The 22,685-nt window shown below is 44.0% G+C and overlaps 1 protein-coding gene across 1 annotated transcript; it reads right to left on the bottom strand.

The window, feature by feature from the left end:
* Window positions 1–7,616: 7,616 nt before the first annotated feature.
* LOC135553108 (retinol-binding protein 2-like) lies at window positions 7,617–22,358 on the bottom strand. Its single transcript, XM_064985213.1, has 4 exons — window positions 22,192–22,358; window positions 9,595–9,773; window positions 8,781–8,882; window positions 7,617–8,099 (listed from the first exon to the last, which is right to left on the bottom strand). Exons 1-4 carry the CDS (start codon window positions 22,262–22,264, stop codon window positions 8,046–8,048), a joined length of 408 nt encoding a protein of 135 aa, XP_064841285.1. The 5' UTR covers window positions 22,265–22,358; the 3' UTR covers window positions 7,617–8,045.
* Between the last annotated feature and the right edge of the window lie 327 nt (window positions 22,359–22,685).

Genomic DNA, 22,685 nt, shown 5'->3' with positions numbered 1-22,685 from the left:
TGTTGAGGAGCCTTTTGGTCCTAGACTTGGCGCTCCGGTACGGCTTGCTGTGTGGTAGCAGAGAAAACAGTATATAACTTGGGTGACTGGAGTCTGACAATTTTATGGGCTTTCCTCTGACACCGCCTATTATATGCAGTTGAAGTCGGAAGATTACATACACTTAGGTTGGAGTCATTAATACTTGTTTTTCATCTATTGCACAAACTTCTTGTTAACAACCTATAGTTTTGGCAAGTCAGTTAGGACATCTACTTTGTGCATGACTCAAGTCATTTTTCCAACAATTGTTTATAGACAGATTGTTTGACGTATAATTCACGATATCACAATTCCAGTGGGTCAGAAATGTACATACACTAAGTTGACTGTGCCTTTAAACAACTTGGAACATTCCAGAAAATTATGTCATGGCTAATGGACATAATTTGAGTCAATTGGAGGTATACCTGTGGATGTATTTCAAGGCTTACCGTCAACCTCAGTGCCTCTTTGCTTGACATCATGGAAAAATCTAAAGAAATCAGCCAAGACCTCAGAAATAAAATTGTAGACCTCCACAAGTCTGGTTCATTCTTGGGAGCAATTTCCAAACGCCTGAAGGTACCACGTTCATCTGTACAAACAATAGTATGCAAGTATAAACACCATGGGACCATGCAGCCGTCAAACCGCTCAGGATGGAGGCGTATTCTGTTTCCTAGAGATGAAAGTGCTTTGGTGCGAAAAGTGCAAATCAATCCCAGAACAACAGCAAAGGACCTTGTGAAGAGGCTGGAGGAAACAGGAACAAAAGTATCTATATCCACAGTAAAACGAGTCCTATATCGACATAACCCGAAAGCCCACTCAGCAAGGAAGAAGCCACTGAGCCAAAACCACCATAAAAAAAACAGACTACGGTTTGCAACTGCACATGGGGACAAAGATTATACTTTTGGAGAAATGTCCTCTGGTCTGATTAAACAGAAATAGAACTGTTTGGCCACAATGACCATTGTTATGTTTGGAGGAAAAAGGGGGATGTCACGACTTCCGCCGAGGTTGGCTCTCCTGCCCGTTCAGGCGGTGCTCGGCGGTCGTCGTCACCGTCCTACTAGCCACTAACGATCCCTTTTCGTGTATCTGTTGGTTTTGTCAGATTGGTTTCACCTGTGTGTTGTTTAGTTAATTAGTGTCTGTATATAATGTAGGTTGTCCCGCCCTTGTTTTGTGCGGGATTGTTTATTTGTTATCTATGTCTGTTGGTGTTCTTGTGTTCTTATTCTCCGGTTCGTCTTTTATCCTGTGTTGGATTATTCACCCTGTGTGTATTGGGATAATTACCCAGAGTTCACCCGCCGATTCCTAGCTGTTTTTGAGGGTCGGGCGGCGGGTGAACGGCTGTTCCACCTGCGTCAGGAGACGAGGAGCGTACAGGATTTTGCCCTTGAGTTCAGGACTTTGGCAGCAGGAGCAGGATGGAACGACAGAGCCTTGATTGATCATTTTAGATGTAGTCTCATGGAGGACGTCCGCAGGGAGCTGGCATGTCGGGACACCACATTCACACTGGATGGACTTATCGATCTGGCTATCCGTCTCGACAACCTGCTGGCTGCTCGCGGGCGTTCGGATCAGGTCCTGTCGTTTCCAATCCCCAGCCCTCCTGTTCCTATACCTATGGAATTAGGAGGTACGGCTTCGAGGGGGACCGGAGGAGGAGTATCCTCCTGCACCAGTTGTGGTCGACGAGGGCACACGTCCGACCGGTGCTGGAGGAACTCGTCTAGGAGTCGGGAGGACAGGCGGAACACTGCTCGATCACCCCAGGTGAGTAAGCACCAAACTCATTCAGAGCTTCCTGTCGGTCATGTGTTTGTATTGATTTCTTTCCCTGGGTTTCCCCCCTCTCTACAGCATAAGGCGCTAGTCGATTCAGGCGCAGCTGGGAATTTTATGGATCGTGGGCTTGCATTAAGGCTAGGGATTCCCTGGTGTCATTAGATCGACCTTTCCCCGTGCACTCCTTAGATAGCCGACCATTAGGGTCAGGAGTAATTAGGGGGCTACGGTGCCGCTGGACATGGTAACGCAGGGTGATCATAAGGAGCAGATTAGCCTGTTCCTTATAGATTCACCTGCGTTTCCAGTGGTGTTGGGGGTTCCCTGGTTAGCTCAACACAACCCGGTGATTTCCTGGCGACAGGGGGCTCTTAAGGGGTGGTCAGAGGAGTGTTCAGGCAGGTGTATAGGAGTTACCGTTGGTGCGACTACGGTGGAGAGTCCAGACCAAGTTTCCACCGTGCGCATTCCCTCTGAATATGCCGATTTGGCTATCGCCTTCAGTAAAGGGAAGGCGACCCAATTACCACCTCATCGTCGAGAGGACTGCGCGATAAACCTTCTGGAAAACGCTGCACTTCCTAGGAGTCACGTGTATCCATTGTCCCAGGAGGAGACAGTTGCGATGGAAACATATGTTTCTGAATCGCTGGGACAGGGGTACATTCAGCCCTCCATATCACCCGTCTCCTCGAGCTTCTTTTTTGTGAAGAAGAAGGATGGAGGTCTGCGTCCGTGTATTGATTATAGAGGTCTAAATTCCATCACAGTGGGGTTTAGTTACCCACTACCTCTCATCGCTACGGCAATGGAATCATTTCACGGGGTGCGCTTCTTCACAAAACTGGACCTGAGGAGCGCGTATAATCTGGTACGTATCCGGGGAGGAGATGAGGTGAAAAATGCGTTTAGTACTACTTCTGGTCATTATGAGTACTGCGTCATGCCATACGGGTTGAAGAATGCTCCAGCCGTTTTCCAATCCTTCGTAGATGAGATTCTCCGAGACCTGCTCGGGCAGGGAGTGGTAGTGTACATTGATGACATCTTGATCTATTCTGCCACACGCGCGGAGCATGTGTCTCTGGTGCGTAAGGTACTTGGGCGACTACTGGAGCATGACCTGTATTGCAAGGCGGAGAAATGTGAGTTTTTCAAACAGTCCGTTTCCTTCATGGGGTATCGTATTTCCACCTCCGGGTGGTGATGGAGGATGATCGCGTTACAGCCGTGCGTAATTGGCCGACTCCGACCACGGTGAAAGAAGTGCAGCGGTTTTTAGGGTTTGCCAATTACTACCGGAGGTTTATCCGGGGTTTTGGTCAGGTGGCTGCTCCCATCACCTCACTGCTGAAGGGAGGACCGGTGCGCTTGCGCTGGTCAGCAGAGGCGGGCAGAGCTTTCAGTCGTCTGAAGGAGCTGTTCACTAATGCGCCCGTGTTGGCGCATCCGGACCCCTCTTTAGCGTTCATAGTGGAGGTGGATGCGTCCGAGGCTGGGGTTGGAGCCGCTGTCCCAACCTCGGGCGTGCCATCCAAGCTCCGCCCGTGTGCTTTCTTTTCGAGCAAGCTCAGCCCAGCGGAGCGAAACTATGATGTGGGGGACCGGGAGTTGTTAGCTGTAGTCAAGGCTCTGAAGGTGTGGAGACATTGGCTTGAGGGGGCGAAACACCCTTTTCTCATCTGGACTGACCATCGTAATCTCGAGTACATCCGGGCAGCTAAGAGACTAAATCCACGTCAGGCTAGATGGGTCATGTTTTTACCAGGTTCCAGTTTACCCTCACATATCGGCCAGGCTCCCAAAACACCAAAGCCGACGCACTGTCTCGCCTCTATGATACCGAGGATGTCATGTCTCGTGGCACCAGTGGTATGGGAGGTGGACGCTGAGATAGAGAGGGCATCACGGTCAGAGCCGGCTCCTCCTACGTGCCGAGGGTGGTCCGGGACAAGCTGATTCGGTGGGCTCATATGCTTCCCTCCTCGGGTCATCCTGGTATCAAGAGGACAGTGCAGAGTCTGAGAGGGAGATACTGGTGGCCCACACTGGCTAAAGACGTGAGATTTTATGTCTCCTCCTGCTCAGTGTGTGCTCAGAGCAAAGCTCCTCGGCACCTGCCTAGAGGGAAAATACAACCCCTCCCCGTTCCACAACGGCCGTGGACACACTTATCGGTGGACTTTCTTACCGACCTTCCCCTGTCCCAGGGAAGTACTACGATCCTGGTCGTTGTGGATCGGTTTTCTAAGTGCTGTCGTCTCATTCCGTTGCCCGGTCTCCCTACGGCCCTGCAGACTGCTGAGGCTTTGGGTACAACGCTCCAAGGACACCTGGAAAGCCGCTCAGGACTCATTACGGTTAGCGGGTGAACGGCAGAAGAGGAGCGCTGACCAGCACCGCAGTGAGACCCCCGTGTTTGCACCGGGGGACAGGGTCTGGCTCTCGACCCGAAACCTGTCCCTCCGCCTGCCCTGTCGGAAGCTGGGGCCGCAGTGTGTGGGGCCGTTCAAAGTCCTGAGGAGAATAAACGAGGTGTGTTATAGGTTACAACTTCCTAGTTATTACCGTATTAACCCCTCGTTTCATGTGTCTCTCCTCAGGCCGGTGGTGGCTGGTCCCCTGCAAGAAGGTGAGGTGCCTGAGGTCCCTCCGCCACCTCTGGACATCGAGGGGTCCCCGGCGTATACAGTTCGAGGCATTCTGGATTCGAGACGCCGGGAGGGGGCCTACAGTACCTCGTGGACTGGGAGGGGTACGGCCTGGAGGAGAGATGCTGGGTTCCGGTGAGAGACATTTTGGACCCTTCTCTCCTGATAGAATTCCACCGCCTCCACCCGGATCGCCCAGCGCCTCGTCCTCCGGGTCGTCGGTGGTGGCGCGCTGCGGGAGCCGCGCGTCAGGGGGGGGGGTACTGTCACGACTTCCGCCAAGGTTGGCTCTCCTGCCCGTTCAGGCGGTGCTCGGCGGTCGTCGTCACCGTCCTACTAGCCACTAACGATCCCTTTTCGTGTATCTGTTGGTTTTGTCAGATTGGTTTCACCTGTGTGTTGTTTAGTTAATTAGTGTCTGTATATAATGTAGGTTGTCCCGCCCTTGTTTTGTGCGGGATTGTTTATTTGTTATCTATGTCTGTTGGTGTTCTTGTGTTCTTATTCTCCGGTTCGTCTTTTATCCTGTGTTGGATTATTCACCCTGTGTGTATTGGGTTGACCGTGTTTCTTGTTCACCGGAGAATAAAACTTTCATATCGCTATCTGCTCTCTGAGCCTGATTCCACCCACCTTGATTAGACATGACAGGGGAGGCTTGCAAGCTGAAGAACACCATCCCAACTGTGAAGCACGGGGGTGGCAGCATCATGTTGTGGGTGTGCTTTGCTGCAGGAGGGACTGGTGCACTTCACAAAATAGATGGCAACATGAGGAGGGACAATTATGTGGATATATTGAAGTCGCAAATGGGTCTTCCAAATGGACAATGAACTCAAGCATACTGGCTTAAATAGCTTAAGGACAACAAAGTCAAGGCATTGGAGTGGCCATCTCAAAACCCTGACCTAAATCCTATAGAAAATTTGTGGGCAGAACTGAAAAGGCATGTGCGAGCAAGGAGGCCTACAAACCTGACTCAGTTACACCAGCTCTGTCAGGAGCAATGGGCCAAAATTTACCCAACTTATTGTGGGAAGCTTGTGCAAGGCTGCCTGAAACTTTTGACCCAAGTTAAACAATTTAAAGGCAATGCTACCAAATACAAATTGACTGTATGTAAACATCTGACCCATTGGGAATGTGATGCAAGAAATAAAAGCTGAAATAAATAATTCTCTCTACTATTATTCAGACATTTCACATTCTTAAAATAAAGTGGTGATCCTAACTGACCTAAGACAGGGAATGTTTACTCTGATTAAATGTCAGGAATTGTAAAAACTGAGTATAAATGTAGTTGGCTAAGGTGTATGCAAACTTCAACTGTAGGTCCTGAATGGCAGGAAGCTTGGCCCCAGTGATGTACTGGGCTGTTTGCACTACCCTCTGTAGCGCCTTACGGTCAGATGCCGAGCAGTTGCCATACCAGGATGCTCTTGATGGTGCAGCTGCAGAACATTTTGAGGATCTGGGGACCCATACCAAATCTTTTCAGTCTCCTGAGGGGGAAAAGGTTTTGTCGTGCATCTTCACGACTGTCTTGGTATGTTTTGGACCATGATAGTTCGTTTGTGGACACCAAGGATCTTGAAACTCTCGACCCGCTCCACTACAGCCCCGTCAATGTTAATGGGGGCCTGTTCGGCCCGCCTTTTCCTGTAGTCCACAATCAGCTCCTTTGTCTTGTTCACAATGAGGGAGAGGTTGTTGTCCTGGCACCATATTGCCAGTTCTCTGACCTCCTCCCCATAGACTGTCTCATCGTTGTCGGTGATCAGGTCTACCACTGTTGTGTCTTCAGCAAACTTAATGATGGTGTTGGAGTCGTGTTTGGCCACGCAGTCGTAGGTGAGCAGGAAATACAGGAGTGGACAAAGTACACACCCCTGAGGGTTAAGGATCAGCGTGGTAGACGTGTTGTTGCCTACTCTTCCCACCTGGGGGCGGCCCGTCAGAATGTCCAGGATCCAGTTACAGAGGGAGGTGTTTAGTCCCAGGGTCCTTAGCTTAGTGATGACCTTTGTGAGCACTATGGTGTTGAACGCTGAGCTGTAGTCAATGAAAAGCATTCTCACATAGGTGCTCCTTTTGTCCAGGTGAGAAAGGGCAGTGTGGAGTGCGATGAGATTGCTTCATATGTGGATCTGTTGGGGCGGTATGTGAATTGGAGTGGGTCTAGGGTATTCGGGAGGATGCAGTTGATGTGAGCCATGACCAGCCTTTCAAAGCACTTCATGGCTACCGACATGAGTGCCACGGGGCGGTAATCATTTAGGCAGGTTACCTTCACTTCCTTGGGCACAGGGACTATGGTGGTCTGCTTGAAACATGTTGGTATTACAGACTCGGTCAGGGAGAGGTTGAAAATGTCAGTGAAGACACTTGACAGTTTATCCGTGCATGCTTTGAGTACACGTCCTGGTAATCCGTCTGGCCCAGTGGCTTTGTGAATGTTGACCTGTTTAAATATTTTGTTCACATCGGCTACCGAGAGCATTATCACACAGTCATCCAGTATAGCTAGTTCAGACTAAAGTTCAAACCATGCTGGTGTTGCAAGAAGCACGTTCCAACCAACTAAGCAATTACATTCTTGTGTCATAACAATTAGAATGTTACACACTCCCAGCTCTATGCCTACACTTGATGGTCGGAGTGTTCTACTTTAAATCATTTAACTGCACCTGTTGAGGGTTTCATATCTGTCAGGTCTTGATAAGAAAGCCTGGATGGTGTGAGGAATACTCTCCCAATCTTGTATTCAAAGTCCAAACCTCCTCACTGTTGCATGTTGAAAGGTGCCGTAGGCCTTCTGTCATGTCATTGATAATCACTTAGATCTGTCCCTGTGAAGTAGTAGATAAGGTTGCAGGCCTTCAAAACCCAACTGAACATCATATACTGTACGCTATTCAAATATGCCTTCTTCTGGTCATCTACTGTACAGTGTACAATGTATTCGATTGATTTGACAATTTACACAATTCCGTTCTCTCACAATGACGCGCTAATTTGAGAAGAAATGTTATGTTTTTAAAAGGTCATACTGTTTGTTTTTATTTGCAAGTACTGTCAACTCTGGTCAATATACACCCATATAAATATTAATTTAACTTAAAGTCAATGCATCCCATCTGCTTGGGTTGAATTAAGTATTTATTAAATGTAATCACATCATAAATACATAACATAATTATGCAGGCAGAAACACATGTATGTAATGTTCTTTTTGCTCTTTTGCACCCCAGTATCTCTACCTGCAAATCATCATCTGCACATCTATCACTCCAGTGTTAATGCTAAATTGTCATTTTCTTCACCTCCAAGGCCTATTTATTGCCTCCCTAAACCTCCCTACTCTTCTACATTTGCACACACTGTACATAGATGTTTCTATTGTGTTATGGACTATATGTTTGTTTATGTGCTACTCTGTGTTGTTTATGTGACGAACTGCTTTGCTTTATCTTGGCCAGGTCGCAGTTGTGAATAAGAACTTGATCTCAACTGGCCTACCTGATTAAATAAAGGTGAAATAATTATTTAAACATTACAACAAAGAATGTTTTAGGGTTTCTTCTTGAATACTTGTTTGCAGACTTTGTCTTCAACATAGATGTCCTGGAAAAAAAGAGACGGACAGAAATACAATGAGACAATCATATAACATGTAGTCTGCATCTGAACCAGCACCCTATTCCCTATATCAGGGGTGTAAACTCATTCCATGGAGGGCTGAGTGTCTGCGGGTTGCAGTTTTTTCCTTTCTATTAAGACCTAGACAACCAGGTGAGGGGCGTTCCTTACTAATTAGTACCCTTAATTCATCATTACAAGGGTGGAGCAAAAACCCGCAGACACTTGTCCCTCAATAAAATGGGTTTGACATATGTGCCCTATATAGTGCACTTCTGGTAAAAAGAAGGGCACTATAAAGGGAATAGGGTGCCATTTGGCATGAAGCCCTATAGGGATTATAGTATCACTTCTCTTTCTCAGAGCTCGAAAACAAGATTGACTTTACAACTTCCACTGTACTGATTGACATACATACATGCAACTTCTCACTTTATTATCATGAAAAAGGCCAGAGTGTAAGTCTGAATGAGGATATGTATAAAAGCTGAAGGATTGATAGCTGTTTGTCTCTATCTCTCTCCTCAGAAATGTACTAAATGTATAGAGCTTCTGTTGTCTTAGGTATGAAGAATCTGTAACGTTCTGTATGTTCAAGTTGAAGTCTAGGACATTTCTCTCTCTTTTCTGTCTCTAAACCCCACCCCCCATCTGTCTTGCTCTCACCAGGTGTAGCAGGTCTCCTTCTATCCATTGCTTCCAGCCACGATTGGCCTTCTCTCCCTTCTGCACAGCCACCAACGTATCTCCATTCCAGGTAACCAGTGTCTGAAGAACACACACAGTTAGCTTACCGTAGACAAGCATTTACCCAAATGTCCCACAGCTAAGATATCAGGCTGGTATCATAGACGTAACATAGTAAACGAAAATACGTGAAACTCAAATTAGTATATGTTACATTTGGTATGGTTGCATAAGACAGAAGGTTACTTAAGGCAAAAACGTTGGTTGGGGTGGATGACGTCTAGCAACCCCAGAGTTGTAATTGGTAACATATCATACATATTTTAATTCAGAACCCATCATACAAAGGGGATGTATATCCACAAATTAAAACATACCATACCAAATGTAAAATATCATACTAATTTGGGTGTCCCGTATTTTCGTTTACTATGTTACGTCTAACCCTGAGTCCAGGCTGAAGATGTCTGAATGTCTCCATAAAGCCAGGGTCAACAACCCACAGCAGTGCTTATGGCTGTCTCTTGAATTCTAATCTGAGAGAGACTGGGCCAAACCTTTTAAGATGCTTGGATTGTGGGCTATGTGTGTGAGGGCTATGTGACCATACAGTATGCATTAACAAACTGAGAGTCAAGGGAAAGTAGGAGATGAAAACCTATAAGAAATGTAAATAAAAATGGTGGAATAGAATAAAAGGAGAGAACATGGAGAGGGTAAAGGTTAGGGGTTGGAACCAGTTAGGACGAAGTGCAGTGACACTCTGACGTGGTCATATTGGTTGTGGTCCAACCTGGATCGTCCTGTTGTCCAGTCCCTTAGTGACCTCCTCAAACTCCTCCCCGACGGTGAAGTTGACCTCGTAGTTCCTGAAGGTGCTCAAGGTCTTGGTCTCAAACTTGTCTCCGTTCTGGATGATCACCTTGGTCTGGGTCAGGTGGGCGGCGATCTTACGGGTTGCAAAGTCAATATCTGGAGGAAACACAATGAAACAACAATGTCAATGTTTAAAGATGCTCTGCTCTTTCCATGCAATAGACTGACCAGGTGAATCCAATCCCTTATTGATGTCACTTGTTTCATCCACTTCAATCAGTGTAGATGAAGTGGAGGAGACAGGTTAAAACAGGATTTGTAAGTCTTGAGACAAATGAGACATGGATTGTGTATGTGTGCCATTCAGAGGGTGAATGAGCAAGACAAAATATTTAAGTGCCTTTGAACGGGGTATGGTAGTAGGTGCCAGGCGCACTGATTTGAGTGTGTCATAAACCTCAACGCTGCTGGGTTTTTCAGAATGGTCCACCACCTGAAAGACATCCAGCCAACTTGTCACAACTGTGGGAAGCATTGGAGTCAACATGGGCCAGAATCCCTGTGGAAAGCTTTCGACACCTTGTAGAGTCCATGCCCTGACGAATTGAGGCCATTCTGAGGGCAAAATGGGGTGCAGCTCAATATTAGGAAGGTGTTCCTAATGTTTTGTACACTCAGTGTATACTGTGAGTATGAAGTATGAACTTCTTAGGGCTTGGCGTCCCGCTGGGTACATACAAGTGTCTTATATTGGTCAAAAGATTAAATTCTTGTTGATCTAACAGCATTGTTCAATTGACAGTATCTTTTACAGTGAAAACATGCCATGTGATTGTTTGAGGACGACACACCATATCAAAATAGTTTTCCACCGGCACAGGTTTCATAAATTCACAAATAGCGATTAAATATTCACTTACTTTTTGAAAATCTTCCTCTGATTTGTTATCCATAGGGTCCCAGCTATAACATGCACGTACCAGACTGGGTACGTACCCTCCAGTGCGCCTTTCACCGTAATAAAGATGTGTGACACGCACTTCAGGAATTGTGCGGAGAGCTGGCACAGGACCAAACTGCTGACAGGCTCCTCAGGTCGGATGCCGTGTAGAACACACCTACATAACATTTCTCTCATCTCTCTCTCTCCCAAATTCTCCATCGCCTCCCTGACGGTCTCTGGCTCTTCAGGGTGAGTACGGGTAGCTGGCACAGATGGCACCTGACTGATGTCCCGCTCTTCCACTCTCCACTGCTCCGCCGAAAACCCCCTCGGGTTTATGTGGCCGCGGTCCCCGGCGTCGTCCCTGTCCTTCCACCTTCCTTGGTGTCCCCTTCCAAGGAAGCGTCTCACAACCTCCCATAATTTCTTCCCAGGTCCAAAACTCCTTTACCTCCGTCACACGCTGCATGGTCCTTGCTTGGTGGGATATTCTGTCACGATCGTCGTAATGAGCGGTCCAAGGCGCAGTGTGATTGAAGTTCCACATCTTTATTACAGTGAAACTAAACAAAAACAATAAACCAGTAACGAAACGTGAAAGTAGTGGTGCACATGCACAAACACAAAACACTATCCCACAAACACAGGTGGGTCAAATGACTACCTAAATATGATCCCCAATTAGATGCCAGCTGCCTCTAATTGGGAACCATACAAAACACCAACATAGAAATATTGAGCTAGAACACCCCCTAGTCACACCATGACCTATTACACCATAGAGAACCAAGGGCTCTCTATGGTCAGGGCGTGACAGATACCCTAAAATGTAATCAAACTGTAATATTTCTTAGGGAAAGAAGTATGTTCAATAGGAAACCGATTTTACAGGTGGGTCTTGTCTTCATGGCGCGTGCAAACACGAATTTCCAAGACTGTGTCCCTGTACTAAAACTGATATTTCTTATCCGTTTTTAAGTTACAAGCCTGAAACCTTGAAAATAGACTGCTGACACCTTGTGGAATCCATAGGAATTGCATCCTGGGAGCTGGGACTTGAGTATGCCCTTATATTTGCCATTGTAAGAGCATGGTCTCTCTCAAAAACAAAATTAAGGTTGGTTTTCCTTTGGATTTTCTCCTACCATAATGTGGTATATTATCCTACATTATTTTAACATTTCTATGCATAAACTGGCTTCAGGGCCTAAGCAACAGGCAGTTTACTTTGGGCACGTCATTCAGGCGAAAATTAAGCAATAAGGCACGAGGGGGTGTGGTATATGGCCAATATACCACAGCTAAGGGCTGTTCTTATGCACAACGCAACTATTGCTATTATAAACTGGGTGGTTCCGAGCCCTGAATGCTGATTGGCTGATAGACCGTATAGCACGGGTATGACAAAATGTATTTTTACTGCTCAAATGATGTTGGTAACCAGTTTATAAAAGCAATAAGGCACCTCTGGGGTTTGTGTTATATGGCCGATATACCACAGCTAAGGGTTGTTCTGTATCCTTAAGAACAGCCCTTAGCCGTGGTACAGTTGAAGTCGGAGGTTTACATACACCTTAGCCAAATACATTCAAACTCAGTTTTTCACCATTCCTGACATTTAATCAGAGTAAAAATGTCTTAAGCCAGTTAAGGTTCAACACTTTATTTTAAGAATCTGAACTGCACATTGAGAAAAAGATCATACTTTTTGGAGAAATGTCCTCTGGTCTGATGAAACTGTTTGGCCATAATGACCATCGTTATGTTTGGAGGAAAAAGGGGGAGGCTTGCAAGCCAAAGAACACCATGTCAGAATAATAGTAGAGAGAATGACTTATTTCAGCTTTTATTTCTTTCAACACATTCCCAATGGGTCAGAAGTTCACACACACTCAATTCGTATTTGGTAGCATTGCCTTTTAAATTATTTCACTTGGGTCAAATGTTTCGGGCAGCCTTGCACAAGCTTCCCACAATAAGTTGGGTGAATTTTGGCCCATTCCTCTACAGAGCTGGTGTTACTGAGTCAGGGTTGTAGGCCTCCTTGCTCGCACATGCTTTTTCAGTTCTGCCCACACATTTTCTTTAGGGTTGAGGTCAGGGCTTTGTGATGGCCACTCCAATACCTTAACTTTGTTGTCCTTAAGCCATTTTGCCACAACTTTGGTCACTGTCCATTTGGAAGACCCATTTGCGACCAAGCCTTAACTTCCTGACTGATGTCTTGAGATGTTGCTTCAATATAACCACATAATTATCCTGCCTCATGATGCCATCTATTTTGTGAAGTGCACCAGTCCCTCCTGCAGCAAAGCACCCCCACCACAACATGATGGTGCCACCCCCGTGCTTCACGGTTGGGATTGTGTTCTTCAGCTTGCAAGCCTCCCCCTTTTTCCTCCAAACATAACAATGGTCATTATGGCCAAACAGTTCTATTATTGTTTCATCAGACCAGAGGACATTTCTCCAAAAAGTATGATATTTTTCTCAAATTGCAGTTGCAAACCGTAGTCTGGCTTTTTATGGTGGTTTTGGAGCAGTGGCTTCTTCCTTGCTGATCGGCCTTTCAGTTTCTGTCAATATAGGACTCGTTTTACTGTGGATAAAGATACTTTTGTGCCTGTTTTCTCCAGCATCATGACAAGGTCCTTTGCTGTTGTTCCGGTATTGGTTTGCACTTTTCGCACCAAAGTAGATTCATCTCTAGGAGACAGAACGCGTCTCCTTCCTGAGCGGTATGACGGCTGCATGGTCCCATGGTGTTTATACTTGAGTACTATTGTTTGTACAGATGAACGTGGTACCTTCAGGCGTTTGTAAATTGCTCCCATGGAAGAACCAGACTTGTGGAGGTCTACAATTGTTTTTCTGAGGTCTTGGCTGATTTGTTTGATTTGAAAGTAGGCCTTGAAATACATCCACAGGCTTACCTCTAATTGACTCAAATGATGTCAATTAGCCTATCAGAAGCTTCTAAAGCCATGACATAATTTTCTGGAATTTTCCAAGCTGTTTAAAGGCATAGTCAACTTAGTGTATGTAAACTTCTGACCCATTGGAATTGTGATACAATGAATCATAAGTGAAATAATCTGTCTGTAAACAATTGTTGGAAAATTACTTGTGTCATGCACAAAGTAGATGTCCGAACTGACTTGCCAAAACTATAGTTTGTTAACAAGAAATTTGTGGAGTGTTGAAAAAAGAGTTTTAATGAATCCAACCTAAGTGTATGTAAACTTGTGACTTCAACTGTATATTAGCCATGTACCACAACCCTTGTGCCTTATTGCTTTATTATAAACTGGTTACCAATGTAATTGGAAGAGTTGAAAGTAATATTTTGTCATACCTGTGCTATACGTTCTGCTATACCACAGCTTTCAGCCAATCAGCATTCAGGGCTCAAACCACAAACCTATTTCATATCTACTCTTTTCACCTTGGTTGGACAGTGAGGTGTGTATAGTATACTGTTTTGTTGTGTTCCCTTGTGTATTAGCCACCAGTCCCCCTCTTCAGTTATGAGACTGGAGCTCAAGTTCTAGAATTACTATTCCACACAGACCAGCTCTGTTGACAATCTCATTTACCCTTTTTAAAATGGCCTTGTACCAGAAATAGAGCTGAATAAGTTAAACTGCACTGCATTGCATTGGCCACAAAGTGTAAATTCAATTTCTACCCGTCTCTCTTTTTGATGAAGCTCTATTATTTACCCATCCAAATATGTTTTCCCTCCCTATGTTTCCATATGGCTGTGATTTTCAATCCGTTCATGGAAATGAGAGAGCGGCACGGAATGAGACGCCTCGGATTTGGGATTTGTTGGGTTGAACGGGAGGGAGTTATGACACAGAGGGAGTTATGACATGGAGGGAGTTATGACACGGAGGGAGTTTTGACACAGAGGGCGTTATGACGGAGGGAGTTTTGACACAGAGGGAGTTGTAACACGGAGGGAGTTGTAACACAGAGGGAGTTGTGACACGGAGGGAGTTGTGACACGGAGGGAGTTGTGACACGGAGGGAGTTGTGACACGGAGGGAGTTGTGACATGGAGGGAGTTGTAACACGGAGGGAGTTGTAACACGAGAGATTTATGACACAGAGGGAGTTATAACACGAAAGAGTTGTAACACGAGAGAGTTATGACACGGAGGGAGTTGTAACACGGAGGGAGTTATGACACGGAGGGAGTTATGACAGGGAGGGAGTTATGACATGGAGGGAGTTATGACAGGGAGGGAGTTATGACATGGAGGGAGTTATGACACGGAGGGAGTTATGACACGGAGGGAGTTATGACACGGAGGGAGTTATGACAGGGAGGGAGTTATGAATTGCCGATAAAGTCATGAATAATAAAAGACTTGTGGTTTATCAACGCCATGCTGAGTGAATGGACGAGGTCCTTCGCTTTCCAACGACATGCCGACGCCTCTTGGCAGAGCTTGGGATTGGATTTTTTTTCTCTTGAATGGGGACGATAAAAATGCTGAAACGAGTAAATCAATATTTGTTCGACGTGGTAACAAGCGGGAGCCATTCACACAAACATTGGAGGTTAAGTCGCCATGACAGAAGCTCAATAAGTAACTGAAGCAGCACCACATCATCATTTCTCTCTCTCACAATCTCACTCACTAACACTCTTAAATAAAGTATTTACACTAACATTGTCTCTGACATCCCCCGGGAGGGAGTTTTCACACATGGAGGGAGTTTCGCCACTCAGGAGTTGTGACTCGGAGGGACCACATCATCAGTCTATCAACAACCCTCGTGCACACACACTCACATAGACATATGCACACACACACACATAGACATATGCACACACACACACATAGACATATGCACACACACACACATAGACATATGCACACACACACACATATACATATGCACACACACACACATAGACATATGCACACACACACACACATAGACATATGCACACACACACACATAGACATATGCACACACACACACATAGACATATGCACACACACATAGCCATATGCACACACACACACATAGACATATGCACACACACACACATAGACATATGCACACACACACATATACATATGCACACACACTCACATAGACATATGCACACAAACATAGACATATGCACACACACATAGACATATGCACACACATAGACATATGCACACACACATAGACATATGCACACACACACACATAGACATATGCACACACACATAGACTTATGCACACACACATAGACATATGCACACACACATAGACATATGCACACACATAGACATATGCACACACATAGACATATGCACACACACATAGACATATGCACACACACATAGACATATGCACACACACATAGACATATGCACACACACATAGACATATGCACACACACATAGACATATGCAAACACACATAGACATATGCAAACACACACACACATAGACATATGCACACACACATAGACATATGCACACACACATAGACATATGCACAAACACACACATAGACATATGCACACACACACACATAGACATATGCACACACACATAGACATATGCACAAACACACACATAGACATATGCACACACACACACATAGACATATGCACACACACATAGACATATGCACACACACATAGACATATGCACACACCCCTTTCTCCCCTCCCTCACTCTCCACCATCTCTGTCTGCATACCTAGTATCTCTCTGTATATCTAGTATCTCTTTCAGGATATCTCGTACCTCTCTCTGCATATCTAGTATCTCTCTGTATATCTAGTATCTCTCTCAGGATATCTAGTACCTCTCTCTGCATATCCAGTATCTCTCTCTGCATATCTAGTATCTCTCTATGCATATCCAGTATCTCTCTCTGCATATCCAGTATGTATCTCTGCATATCTCGTATCTCTCTCTGCAAATCCAGTATCTCTCTCTGCATATCTAGTGTCTCTCTCTGCATATCCAGTATCTCTCTCTGCATGTCCAGTATCTCTCTCTGCATATCTAGTATCTCTGCATATCTAGTATCTCTCTCTGCATATCTAGTACCTCTCTGTATATCTAGTATCTCTGCATATCTCATATCTCTCTCTGCATATCTAGTATCTCACTCTGCATATCTAGTATCTCTCTCTGCATATCCAGTATCTCTCTTCATATCCAGTTTGTTACTCGGCATATCTAGTATATCTCTATGCATATTCAGTATCTCTCTCTCTACATATCCAGTATCTCTGCATATCCAGTATCTCTCTCTGCATATCCAGTATATCTCTCTGCATATATATTACCTCTCTCTGCATATCCAGTATCTATCTATACATATCCAGTATCTCTCTCTGCATATCCAGTATCTCTCTGCATATCTAGTATCTCTGCATATCCAGTATATCTCTGCATATCTAGTATCTCTCTCTGCACACATAGTATTTTTCTATGCATATCTAGTATCTCTCTCTGCATATCTAGTATCTCTCTCTGCATATCTAGTATCTCTGCATATCTAGTATCTATCTCTGCATATCTAGTATCACTCTCTGTATATCTAGTATCTCTCTGCATATCTCATATCTCTCTCTGCATATCTAGTATCTCTCTCCTCATATCTAGTATCTCTCTATGCATATCCAGTATGGCTCTCTGCGTATTGAGTATCTCTCTCAGCATATCTAGTATCTCTGCATATCTAGTATCTCTCTCTGCATATCTAGTATCTCTGCATATCTAGTATCTCTCTCTACATATCTAGCATCTCTCTCTTCATATCCAGTATGTATCTCTACATATCTAGTATCTCTCTCTTTATATCCAGTATGTATCTCTGCATATCTAGTGTCACTCTCTCTGCATATCCAGTATATCTCTCTGCATATCTAGTATCTCTCTATGCATATCTAGTATTTCTCTCTGCATATCTAGTATCTCTGCATATCCATTATCTCTCTCTCTGCATATCCAATATCTCTCTCTGCATATCTAGTATCTCTCTCTGCATATCCAGTATCTCTCTCTGCATATCTTTTATCTCTCTGCATATCCAGTATATCTGGATATCTAGTATCTCTCTCTGCACATCTAGTATTTCTCTCTGCATATCTAGTAACTCTCTCTGCATATCTAGTATCTCTGCATATCTAGTATCTCTCTCTGCATATCTAGCATCTCTGCATATCCAGTATATCTCTCTGCACATCTAGCATATCTCTGCATATCCAGTATATCTCTGCATATCTAGTATCTCTCTCTGCATATCTAGTATCCCTCTGCATATCCAGTATATCTGTGCATATCCAGCATCTCTCTGCATATCCAGTATCTCTCTATGCATATCCAGTATGTCTCTTCATATCCAGCATGTCTCTGCATATCTAGTATCTCTCTCTGCATATCTAGTATCCCTCTGCATATCCAGCATCTCTCTGCATATCCAGTATCTCTCTATGCATATCCAGTATGTCTCTTCATATCCAGCATCTCTCTGCATATCCAGCATCTCTCTGCATATCCAGTATCTCTCTATGCATATCCAGTATGTCTCTTCATATCCAGCATCTCTCTGCATATCCAGTATCCCTCTCTTCATATCCAGTATGTCTCTTCATATCCAGTATCTCTCTGCATATCCAGTATATCTCCCTGCATATCTAGTATCTCTGCATATCTAGTATCTCTCTCTGCATATCTAGGATCTCTGCATATCCAGTATCTCTCTCTGCATATCCAGTATCTCTCTGCATATCTAGTATCTCTGCATATCCAGTATATCTCTGCATATCTAGTATCTCTCTCTGCACATCTTGTATTTCTCTATGCATATCTAGTATCTCTCTCTGCATATCTAGTATCTCTCTCGGCATATCTAGTATCTCTCTCCACATATCTAGTATCTCTATGCATATCCAGTATGGCTCTCTGCGTATTGAGTATCTCTCTCAGCATATCTAGTATCTCTGCATATCTAGTATCTCTCTCTGCATATCTAGTATCTCTGCATATCTAGTACCTCTCTCTGCATATCCAGTATCTCTCTCTGCATATCTAGCATCTCTCTCTGCATATCCAGTATCTCTCTCTGCATATCTAGTATTTCTCTGCATATCTAGTATCTCTCTGCATATCTAGTATGTCTCTGCATATCCAGTATCTCTCTATGCATATCCAGTATGTCTCTCTGCATATCCAGTATCTCTCTATGCATATCCAGTATGTCTCTCTGCATATCTAGTATGTCTCTTTGCATATCCAGTATGTCTCTCTGCATATCTAGTATGTATCTTTGCATATCTAGTATGTCTCTCTGCATATCTAGCATATCTCTGCCTATCCAGTATGTCTCTCTGCATATCCAGTATGTCTCTTTGCATATCCAGTATCTCTCTGCATATCCTGTATCTCTCTGAATATCTAGTATCTCTCTCTGCATATCTAGTATCTCTGCATATCCAGTATCTCTCTCTCTCTGCATATCCAATATCTCTCTGCATATCTAGTATATCTCTCTGCATATCTAGTATCTCTCTCTGCATATCTAGTATCTCTCTGCATATCTAGTATGTATCTGCATATCTAGTATATCTCTCTGCATATCTAGCATATCTAGTATCTCTCTGCATATCTAGTATCTCTCTGCATATCTAGAATCTCTCTGCATATCCAGTATCGATCTATGCATATCCAGTATCTCTCTCTGCATATCTAGTATCTCTCTGCATATCTAGTATCTCTCTGCATATCTAGTATCTCTCTGCATATCCAGTATCGATCTATGCATATCCAGTATCTCTCTCTGCATATCTAGTATCTCTCTCTGCATATCTAGTATCTCTCTGCATATCTAGTATGTCTCTCTGCATATCCAGTATCTCTCTATGCATATCCAGTATGTCTCTCTGCATATCTAGTATGTCTCTTTGCATATCTAGTATGTCTCTCTGCATATCCAGTATGTCTCTCTGCATATCCAGTATCTCTCTATGCATATCCAGTATGTCTCTCTGCATATCTAGCATATCTCTGCCTATCCAGTATGTCTCTCTGCATATCCAGTATGTCTCTCTGCATATCCAGTATCTCTCTGCATATCCTGTATCTCTCTGAATATCTAGTATCTCTCTCTGCATATCTAGTATCTCTGCATAACCAGTATCTCTCTCTCTGCATATCCAATATCTCTCTGCATATCTAGTATATCTCTCTGCATATCTAGTATATCTCTCTGCATATCTAGTATATCTCTCTGCATATCTAGTATCTGTCTCTGCATATCTAGCATCTCTCTCTGCATATCTAGCATCTCTCTCTGCATATCCTGCATCTCTCTCTGCATATCTAGTATCTCTCTGCATATCTAGTATGTCTCTGCATATCCAGTATCTCTCTATGCATATCCAGTATGTCTCTCTGCATATCCAGTATCTCTCTCTGCATATCTAGTATGTCTCTTTGCATATCTAGCATATCTCTGCCTATCCAGTATGTCTCTCTGCATATCTAGTATCTCTCTCTCTGCATATCCAGTATCTCTCTCTGCATATCCTGCATCTCTCTCTGCATATCTAGTATCTCTCTGCATATCTAGTATGTCTCTGCATATCCTGCATCTCTCTCTGCATATCTAGTATCTCTCTGCATATCTAGTATGTCTCTGCATATCCAGTATCTCTCTATGCATATCCAGTATGTCTCTCTGCATATCCAGTATCTCTCTCTGCATATCTAGTATGTCTCTTTGCATATCTAGCATATCTCTGCCTATCCAGTATGTCTCTCTGCATATCTAGCATATCTCTGCCTATCCAGTATCTCTCTCTGCATATCCAGTATCTCTCTCTCTGCATATCCAATATCTCTCTGCATATCTAGTATCTCTATGCATATCCAGTATGTCTCTCTGCATATCCAGTATCTCTCTGCATATCTAGTATCTCTATGCATATCCAGTATTTCTCTATGCATATCCAGTATGTCTCTCTGCATATCTAGTATCTCTATGCAAATCCAGTATGTCTCTCTTCATATCTAGTATGTCTCTCTGCATATCTAGTATCTCTGCATATCCAGTATCTCTCTCTCTGCATATCCAATATCTCTCTGCATATCTAGTATCTCTCTATGCATATCCAGTATGTCTCTCTGCATATCTAGTATCTCTCTATGCATATCCAGTATGTCTCTCTGCATATCCAGTATCTCTCTATGCATATCCAGTATTTCTCCCTGCATATCTAGTATCTCTCTATGCATATCCAGTATGCCTCTCTGCATATCCAATATCTCTCTGCATATCTAGTATCTCTCTCTGCATATCTAGCATCTCTCTATGCATATCCAGTATGTCTCTCTGCATATCCAGTATCTCTCTATGCATATCCAGTATTTCTCCCTGCATATCTAGTATCTCTCTATGCATATCCAGTATGTCTCTCTGCATATCCAATATCTCTCTGCATATCTAGCATCTCTCTCTGCATATCCTGTATCTCTCTCTGAATATCTAGTATCTCTCTGCATATCTAGTATGTCTCTGCATATCCAGTATCTCTCTATGCATATCCAGTATGTCTCTCTGCATATCCAGTATGTCTCTCTGCATTTCCAGTATGTCTCTCTGCATATCCAGTATGTCTCTCTGCATATCCAGTATTTCTCCCTGCATATCTAGTATCTCTCTATGCATATCCAGTATGTCTCTCTGCATATCTAGTATGTCTCTGCATATCCAGTATATCTGTCTTCATATCCAGTATGTCTCTCTGCATATCTAGTATCTCTCTGCATATCCAGTATCTCTCTCTGCATATCCGGTATCTCTGCATATCCAGTATATCTGCATATCCAGTATCTCTGCATATCCAGTATCTCTCTCTGCATATCCAGTATCTCTCTCTGCATATCCGGTATCTCTGCATATCCGGTATCTCTGCATATCCAGTATATCTCTCTATGCATATCCGGTATCTCTGCATATCCAGTATCTCTGCATATCCAGTATATCTCTCTATGCATATCCGGTATCTCTGCATATCCAGTATATCTCTCTATGCATATCCAGTATCTCTGCATATCCAGTATATCTCTCTATGCATATCCGGTATCTCTGCATATCCAGTATATCTCTCTATGCATATCCAGTATCTCTGCATATCCAGTATATCTCTCTGCATATCCAGTATATCTCTCTGCATATCTAGTATCTCTGCATATCTAGTATCTCTCTGCATATCTAGTATCTCTCTGCATATTTTATTTTATTTTTTTACCTTTATTTAACCAGGCAAGTCAGTTAAGAACAAATTCTTATTTTCAATGCCGGCCTGGGAACAGTGGGTTAACTGCCTGTTCAGGGGCAGAACGACAGATTTGTACCTTGTCAGCTCGGGGGTTTGAACTCTCAACCTTCCGGTTACTAGTCCAACGCTCTAACCACTAGGCTAAACTGCCGCCCCATATGTAATATATCTCGCTGCATATCTACTATCTCTCTGCATATGTAATATCTCTCTGCATATCTACTATCTCTCTGCATATGTGATATCTCTCACTGCATATCTAGTATCTCTCTCTGTATCTTAAGTCGCTATTTTCCAACAGACATTAGGACAACAGCTTACCAATGGCCTTCATGATATCCTCAAAGTTCTCATTGGTGACCATCACCCATTGTCCATTGAAGTCTGCGGGCATCTTGGCACCGGCCGGGTCTGTGTTACTGTATATGCCCTGTATCTGTCTATGGGGAATTTGCTCACACACACACACACTGCAAGAGGTAGAGTCAGATTCTATGGTCCCAACCCTTTATATACAGCCTGTTTACGTGTGGAACTAAGGGGCAGGGTTCGCCTGATAACACGCTCTATATTCCTTATAGAGAGAAGGGACAGGTGTGTGTGACTGTATGTGTGTTTGTCCGTCTGTATGTGTGTGTGTGTGTGTCAAGTGTGGAGGCACTTAGTATCAGCTAACCCACTGCCTCTCAACAGGCTAGCCAGATCCTTTGTTCATCATAATGATGCAGAAAGGAAACAATATGGAGAGCACCAGCTAGAGCAATGAGAGCTAGTTCCCCTGTCACCTGTCAACGCAGACACTAAAAAGCAATGCT

Source organism: Oncorhynchus masou, chromosome 13 (assembly GCF_036934945.1).
Source record: "Oncorhynchus masou masou isolate Uvic2021 chromosome 13, UVic_Omas_1.1, whole genome shotgun sequence".
Lineage (NCBI taxonomy): Eukaryota > Metazoa > Chordata > Actinopteri > Salmoniformes > Salmonidae > Oncorhynchus > Oncorhynchus masou.
The sequence above is the reverse complement of the archived record's forward strand: the minus strand, read 5'-3'. Positions and strand labels throughout refer to the sequence as shown.